Source organism: Micromesistius poutassou, assembly GCF_964030765.1.
Source record: "Micromesistius poutassou genome assembly, chromosome: 22".
NCBI lineage: Eukaryota > Metazoa > Chordata > Actinopteri > Gadiformes > Gadidae > Micromesistius > Micromesistius poutassou.
The window spans coordinates 13,407,033-13,415,096 of record NC_140292.1 but is presented as its reverse complement, the minus strand read 5'-3'; the positions used below and the strand labels follow the sequence as shown (position 1 = coordinate 13,415,096).

General features: G+C 53.1%; 1 protein-coding gene across 3 annotated transcripts; it reads right to left on the bottom strand.

The window, feature by feature from the left end:
• Nucleotides 1-1,407: 1,407 nt before the first annotated feature.
• On the bottom strand, nt 1,408-7,927 carry cUnh2orf42 (chromosome Un C2orf42 homolog). 3 transcript variants are annotated; one of them, XM_084486719.1, is made up of 9 exons: nt 7,717-7,893; nt 6,436-7,591; nt 6,160-6,291; nt 5,844-5,954; nt 5,173-5,277; nt 4,614-4,721; nt 3,681-3,778; nt 3,118-3,283; nt 1,408-2,237 (listed from the first exon to the last, which is right to left on the bottom strand). In XM_084486719.1, exons 1-9 carry the CDS (start codon nt 7,726-7,728, stop codon nt 1,990-1,992), a joined length of 2,136 nt encoding a protein of 711 aa, XP_084342845.1. In that variant the 5' UTR covers nt 7,729-7,893; the 3' UTR covers nt 1,408-1,989. The 3 variants fall into 3 exon arrangements, with proteins under 3 accessions (XP_084342845.1, XP_084342844.1, XP_084342843.1); XM_084486718.1 differs by lacking the exon at nt 5,844-5,954 and having other exon boundaries at nt 7,792-7,927; XM_084486717.1 differs by lacking the exon at nt 5,844-5,954.
• Between the last annotated feature and the right edge of the window lie 137 nt (nt 7,928-8,064).

The window sequence follows — 8,064 nt, the reverse complement described above, 5'->3', positions numbered from 1 at the left end:
GCTGTACGGGGGAGACGCGCTGAGGTGAAGCCGTTCTGTTCACTCCTCTCTATACAAACGTCATCATCGCTTGGACCGCTTCATCATCCGTCTCGTCAAGGAGAAACGACGGGAGAGAGGGCCGACGGGGGGATTCTATTGGCTGACTGCAGGGACTACAGGCGGGGTCACGGGTCAGCGCAGTAAGTGGTGTTTGCGTTTGCTGCCGTACGTCTCAGACGTGACGTCAGACCCGTTCTCTGCTCCCTGCTCTCCGCGCAGGTTCAGTGTAGGAACACTCCGTTTGTTTTTGTACTTCCATCAGATGTCTTTCTCTCGTGGTGGGAGACGTGTGTGTCCTCCTGCGGTCGTCGGGGTTCAGGTGTTGTCGCCGCGGGACGGTTTGTTCTGTCGGGAGCCCCCAGCGCCATGGTGACGTGTACCGTCAGACCGCCGGGGAGTCTGGCACACTATACGGCACGGGTTGCCAGGTTCATCAGCTTCATCCCCCATTGCTTTCAGGCTCGACAAGGGGATTACATTACTGTGTGTGTGTGTGTGTGTGTGTGTGTGTGTGTGTTTCATTGGCTGTACACGTATCATTTAACATTTCAGATTACAGGCGGGCAGGCACGGAACCATTTTATTTTTTCTTTCAGAACAGGAAATGCCGTGTTTAGTACAGCGATGATTTAAATGTCCTCTAATATCCCCTGGTTTGGCAGGAGCCCAGGGGCCCTTAGATGAACTGTGGCCCCGTACCCGGGGGCCTGAGTCCTTCAGGGCCGCCCACTGGCCCCTACCGCCCACAAAGACCCCTACAAACTGTGGCGGGGCCCAATGTATTTTCCCTGTTTATTTCATCTTCAGGGTAGGACAGTAAAGTGAGGGGGCGTTGGACTGCCAACCAGAAGGCTGTTGGGTTCAATAATCACATTTTACTATGAACTGCATTCTTTAATTAACATAATTATACGTCATTATTAACTCCTTCTTTGCTCCTCCAATCCCCTCAACGTTACAACCAGCCTGGTGCACAGCTCATGTGGGCCGTCCTGCTTCAGGACGGCACTGGTGAGAGTCTTCATCTGGCAGGTTCTGCTCTACCACGGGACAGGACCTGTGTGTGTGTGTGTGTGTGTGTGTGTGTGTGTGTGTGTGTGTGTGTGTGTGTGTGTGTGTGTGGCCTTTACTACTGATCCAACCAGAAGGACCAGCATAACCTTCTGTTATTATGGGAGACGCTTTAGTGACCTGTGCTTAACACACAATTATAACAAATATCTTTGTTTGTTAGGAATCCTTGTCTCTTTCTCTCTCCCTCCTTCTCAACAACATTGGAAACTTGAGAACTACAATGTTTGTATAAGAGACTTGGTTACAGTGAGAAAGAAACTCAAAAAACTGCTTTAATTCAACGGCATAAGGTATCACTTTTTTTTTCATAGTTTGGTGCACTTACAATGTTGTTGTGGTGTGTTGAGTTTTGATTAAGTAAACTCTGATTTTAACCACAGGAATAAAACGAGTGTTATGAAAACCAAGACCTCCACACAGCGTTGGTGTACATAATGTATTAGCTTAGCATTACCTGGATATATATTTTTTACAGCCTATTTTAGATTATATTCTAGATTCATATTCTACACCATTGCTTGACTGTTCTCCACAGTACGTTTTAAACCCACTGTGAGGTTATGGCGCCATCTGGCGGTGGACTTCAGACCGTAAACATTCGGCTCGATAGGTGAAAAGGAAATTATAAATTCACCTCTGAAAGTTGTTACTTAACGAAAACAGAAACGGGTCAAAATGCTCATGTAAAGACATTTGGACAATGCAATATAAACAGCTGTTGTTTATCCACGAGTCAATTCATGATTTCAGTAAAAGTCAATGATTGGACCATCACAGCCACAGCGCCACACTACAGTTGATGATGGACCTTCACCCCCCGACAACAGCCACTGAATGAGGTGGAACACCGTCTATGTGGAGGTTCCCTCGGGTCTACCCAACGACCTGCAGGATCTCCAGAGTGTGCGCCCCGCCGTGCTCCGCAGACGGCTTGTTGCGCCCGGTCCCGGCCGCCCTCGCGGCCCCGCCTCCCTCACACACCCCGTGTTCCGATTGGCCGCTCTGCTGGTGGCCGAACTCAAAGCCGATGCGCAGCTCCCCGAGGCGGGACCGCGGGAGGAGGTCGGGGGTCCACTCGATGAGGAACGGCGTGGCCTCCTTCTGGTCCTCGGCCCAGGTCCCTGGAGGAGGGGACCGCAGCGGGGGGGGGGGGTCAGAGGGGTGCTCCAGGCTGCTCTCTGTTCTGGTGTGTTCCTGACTGCTCGCTGGATCGTCACCGTGACAACCGCTGGTTACATATTAGCCAGTCACAATCTATTCTGTCTCAAGTCCTACTCTCTCTCACCCACCTCAGGGCGGCACTTCCTTTGTTTTTGTTTTTAAATGCGCAGTGTTTAGATTTGAGTGTCTTTCAGTGGAACGGACTCGGCCGAACTGGAGTATAAGGTAACACTTTACAATAACCATAGTTTATAAATGGTAAATAGACCATTTATAAATGGTTAATAGACCATTTATAAATGGTTAACAGCTTATAGACCAATTATAATGGTAAATAGACCATTTATAAATGGTTAAATAGACCATTTATAATAGGTAAACAGATAGTTTACTAAGTTTACTAATGTTTAATCATCATTTATAAACAGCAAGACCAATCATAAATGGTAAATAGACCATTTATTAATATTTAACTATCATTATAAATGGTCTATTAACCATTTATAAATGGTCTATTTACCATTTATAAACTATGGTTATTGTAAAGTGTTACCGAGTATAATAATCCTAAATGAGTTTTAATTTGTGTAGAATCGTGTGAACTTGTCGTGTGAATTGTTGTGTGTGCGTAAACTGAGAATGACCCCTTTGAATAAATATACAGTTGGTTGTAATCTGCAACCTCACTGCTAGATGCCACCAAAACCCACCCACTGCACCTCCTAGTGAATCAAGTTAACGATGGATCTGATGACACATCAACGTACCGGACACAACATGACATGACCTGTGACGAGGCACGCAGAGGGCAGAGAGGTCAGAGGCGTGGGTGCTGCTCACCGACTTTGAGGAAGGTGCGCAGCTCCAGCGGCCGTATGACCTGGGGTTTGTCCGTCCGGTAACCCATGGCGACCGCCTCCGGTTCACAGGGCGGGTCGGGGCAGCGGAACGGCGAGTAGGAGCCGTCGATGTTCCTCACGAAGCTCTGGGTCAGCTCCAGAGGCAGCTGGTCCACAGACAGACAGACAGACAGACAGACAGACAGACGGTGTGATACATCACAGTGATGGATCACAATGTTCTGATTTAATCATTTGATGCAAAATGTGTCCATTTGAGGTTTATAGGATTTGTTGTTTTAACCCAAAATATGAAATTCTGTTCAGCACTGTCGTTTTTCCAGTTGATAATATCTCAACCACATATTATTATGACTGTAGAGCTTGTAGCCCAACAATACAGTGTCAAACAATGTGTTATCTTTGTGGTAAATGTCAATTTAAATTGATTATAAAAGTTGATATTGAACAAGCTTCCAGCGCTGGTGTCAATAAAAGTGTCAATGAAGTATCTGTATTGATTTATTAAAACCACGGTGGAGAAAGAAGCGTGACTGCGCTCACCTCCGGGGTGTCGAAGATCTGTTTGAGCTGCAGCAGGCTGGTGATGTGCCACGAGTACTTGGAGTAGGAGCCCAGGGGCAGCTCAGTCCTCACCACGGCTAGGCAGCAGAGGAAAGACTCATGTTCACAAAGAATGACCTCCAGACCTTCAGTCATACCGTTTAAAGGTTGCTTTAGGCAAGTTCAAAAGCTCTGATATATATTTGAGTGATTGATAAGAGATGCCACAGACATCCATCAGCTCTCGGTGAGTGAAATGAGCTGCGAGAGAATCTGTCGACCACACCTGCCTCTAATGAGACCACTTATATTTTAGACCACTCCAGGCTCTTTTCTGACCAAGCAGGGCATCTCTTATCTTGATTGGCTATGGGAATACATCTTGCCTGTCAATCATAGTGTGAATGCAACACTGCTCAACGGTGGAGAAACAAAAGGCAGGGAGCAGAGAGGGAGGGGACGTTTATGTTGTGTTTACTTTAGAGGTTTTTGTTGTTGTTTACTCTCTCTGTTGTTTACTCTCAGACCTTACCGCCAGCACTTTGAAGGGCTCAGAGACCACAGGATCCCGAGGCATCACATGAACGCCCTCCCCTTCCTCCTACCGGCCCCAACACATTCAAAAACAAGGGGGGGGGGCGAGAGTAGCTCAGGAGGTAGAGCGGGTGGACTGCTAACCGGAAGGTTGCTAGTTCGATCCCCGGCTCCTCCTCCTAGAGTGCGGAGGTGTCCCTGAGCGAGACGCCTCACCCTGACTGCTCCTGACCCGCTGGCTGACTCCGCCCTCAGTGTTTGAATGAATGCAAAATCCCCTGAATTGTAAAAACATGAGTGGCTCGCTGCCTCATCACGGCCTCATGCAGTGGTCCGGTGGTTAGGGCGGGGTCTGTGATTGGGCGGTCTGTGATTGGGTTGCCGTGGCGGCGGCCCCACCTGTGGTCGTGTTGGGCAGTCTCCTCTTCTTGGAGCCCAAGGAGAGGCGGTGCTGCAGGGCCTGGAAGAACTCCTGGGGGATGTGGTAGAGCAGGGGCTCCGGCCTCCCTGTGGGGGGGGGGGGGGGGGGGACCACATGGGGGCGTTAGAGGGAGAGCTCCGGTCCTGTCCCGCCTCCATCTCCTGAGACAAGGGCTCCTATTGGTTGTTGGCCGACATGAGGCAGAAGGCAGGAAGTATTTCGTGGATATCAATTCAGAAACGTGTTTCCTGGACGATGAGGATGGTGTGTTCAGGTCTAATGGCTCAAAGGTACGATGCCATCTTGCGCGGCTAGTGACACTAGTGTTTTCTTTGATTAAAGACGATGGTTTATGGTTTCATATGCATTTTTATAATAATAACATAATAGATTAACAAAAAGGTGCATTTATTTAAATAAATTCAGCTTTTTTTTGTCTCATCTGTGAGCAGATTGGGCTTAGTGTAGCAACCTTAGTGCGTAGGGCATGGAGCTCACCGTCACACTGGTAGTGCAGGAGTTATGTAGTGAGCTCACCGTCACACTGGTAGTGCATGGTCTGGTGGATCCTCTCGGTCACGCTGGCCAGCCACTGATGGAAGCCCATCGCCACCGTGTTCTCATCCACCACCTGGGAACTGCCTGGACACACACACACACACACACACACACACACACACACACACACACACACACACACACACACACACACACACACACACACACACACACACACACACACACACACACACACACTTCAATAGTGCGACAGAACGACACTCGCCCATAGACCCTGGACTTGATGCAGAACACGGAGTTCAAAAGGTGCAGACAAGATAGAAGTTAAGAGGCCCTGTTTCCCCCCCCCGGTGGAGGGCCGCTCTGCCGTTACAAGCCATTTCTAAAATCGATCCATTTGTGACATCACAAGAGGGAGTTCCACGACGGCCGTAACCTCCCAGTGCTCTGACGGGTGCGGTGGTAGGACGCAGCAGACGTCACGCAGCCGTCAGAGACAGGGGTGGACACGCCCCTTGTGAGGTCATAATTAGACATATCTGTGGCGCATCCGCCTCACACCTTGAGCTTAAGCAGGGGGAGACGGGTGAAGGTGTTAGACAGCGACAGAGCAGGGGGAGGGAGGGGGGGGGGGGGCGGGGCGGGGGGGGGGGGGGGGGGGGGAGCCAAGGCGCAGAGAGGTGGCGCACCTGTGCTTTTGTGGCCACTGGCGCACTGTATTTTCCTCTGAGCAGGTTTCCTCTGGGAGACGGGGGCGGGCCCCACGCCCCCGGCCCCCGCAGGAGGGGCCTCCGAGAGGGCTGGCAGAGGAGGAGGAAGAAGAAGAAGAAGAAGAAGGAGAAGGAGGATGAGTCCATGAGCGGTTGAAGAGGAGAAGGTGAGAGATACAGACGGGAGACGGAGGGGAGACAGGAGACAGGAGAGCGACGGCACAGAGGTGTTCATTCAGTGGCAGCGTAGGAGCGCCGGCGCGGCGCTCCGGAGGGAGAAGGGCTCCGCTCTAACCGAGGGCGTCGTCCGGGCGGAGCCGCTTGCGTTTGTGGAGAGCGCCGATTGGCTCGTGGTGTGTCAGCGACGCCTTCCCCGCCGCGCCGCAGTGACTCCTGCTGCTCACCCTCCGTGAGGACTCGCCTATACCTGAACACACACACAACACACACACACACACACGCACACACACACACACACACACACACACACACTTGAGAACCAGGAGACCCGGTGCATCGCATCAGTGCATTAGAGAGGAACAATAAGGCGCGGCCGGGCGGGCCCCGGTACCTCTGGGCGTGTAGTTGATGAACGCGTGATAGTCGGAGGCCAGCTGCTCGTCGCTGGCGAGGGCGCACACGCAGGCGTAGAAGTGGACACAGGGCTCGGGCCCCCCCGCCGAGCCCAGCTGGGCCTGAGAGGACGCCCCCTTGCCTTTCCTAGCGCCGAGCTGACAGCTACAGTGAAAGGCCTCGTCCTGCTGCGCTACACATCCGTCTCTGCTCTTCCCCGCGCTGCTGGGGCCGTTGGCCGCCGCCGCCGCCGCGCCCACCGTCAGGTGCAGCAGGCCCAGCGGGTGGTTGGGGTCCGAGTGGCACTTCACCACCAGCCTGTCGGCGGACACCCGCTGCACCAGCGGGCCCCGGGTCTCGGTGGCCAACCTCCAGAGCTCGTCCCGCACCTCGGCGGGCAGCAGCAGCCCCTCCAGCACGGCGCTCTTCAGGGCCAGGGGGCTGGCCAGGCTCTGGCACTCCATGGCCTGCTTGACGTGGACGCACACGTTGTTGTTGGTGTCCGAGGAATCCGGCCCCCCCCGCAAGGTCCCGTCGTCGCCCGTCAACCGCCCCGACGGGATCACGGCGTTTGTCCTCTGACCTTGCTGCCGGCAGGAGGGCAGGAAGCAGCGGCCGAGGTTGATCCGGGTGAGCAGGGTGGCGCCCTCGCCGGTGGCTATGGCGGTGTCGGTGGGGACCAGCTCCACGAAGCCCAGCTGCACAGGCGCTGAACCCCGCCCCTTCTGACACACGGAGAACACCTGTGCCCCTCCTCCTCCTCCCGCCGCCGCCTCCTCCTCGGTCTCCTCTCCCGAAACGGTGTCCCGCTCTCCCGCATCCAGGACCACCCTCACCACCTCCAGCACTACCTTCTTGTGTCCGCTCCTCTCACCCGTGGATCCGTCCCTCAGGGTCACCCCGCACGCCTTGTTCTTGCAGCTGAGCCCGCGGGTGCCGTTATAGACGCCGCATTGGGGGCATTTGCGAATACCCCGGAGTGTGGCCTTGCCCAGGTTGGAGAGGAAGGCCGGGGTGGAGGGGGTGCTGTGGCCGCCCTTCCTGCCGTCCCTGGGCCGGGCCGCTGGGCTGGGCTCGATGGGCTGGGAGGCGGAGGAGGGGTGCGCTCTGGCGGGCGAGGAGCTGACGGTCAGTTCCGGATCCATTTGTACCTGCTGATCCGTTTAGTAACATAGGAGTCTGTTAACGTAACTCAAACACTAGAGAATGCAAAGGTGTCTAGGGTTAAGATGCAGTTACATATGGTTCATAGCAAACTATTATAACTGTGAACTGTTACCTGTACTTTCATGTTGCATTACGTTGCAAGTGATTGCTGTGTTCGTGCTAAAAAATATCGGATAAAACTTTCTACCTCGTCCCTGTCAGACGGCAGGTTGGATTATACTGCTGGAGATTCAACCAGATGCGGGGAGCTTCTGTATGGTCCAATTCAGTGATCCGCTCTCGACCGGCGCCATTCCTCCTTACATTCCCACGGCTGCACTGCGCCTGTAACGACGGTGGTGATTGGCTAGCGAGATGATCACGTGACCGAGGGGCGGTCTTACTGCTCTTCAAAATCACCTCGTCGCAGATATTCAATAGAACGATGTTTACCTTATAATATAATAGAATGTTAATTGAA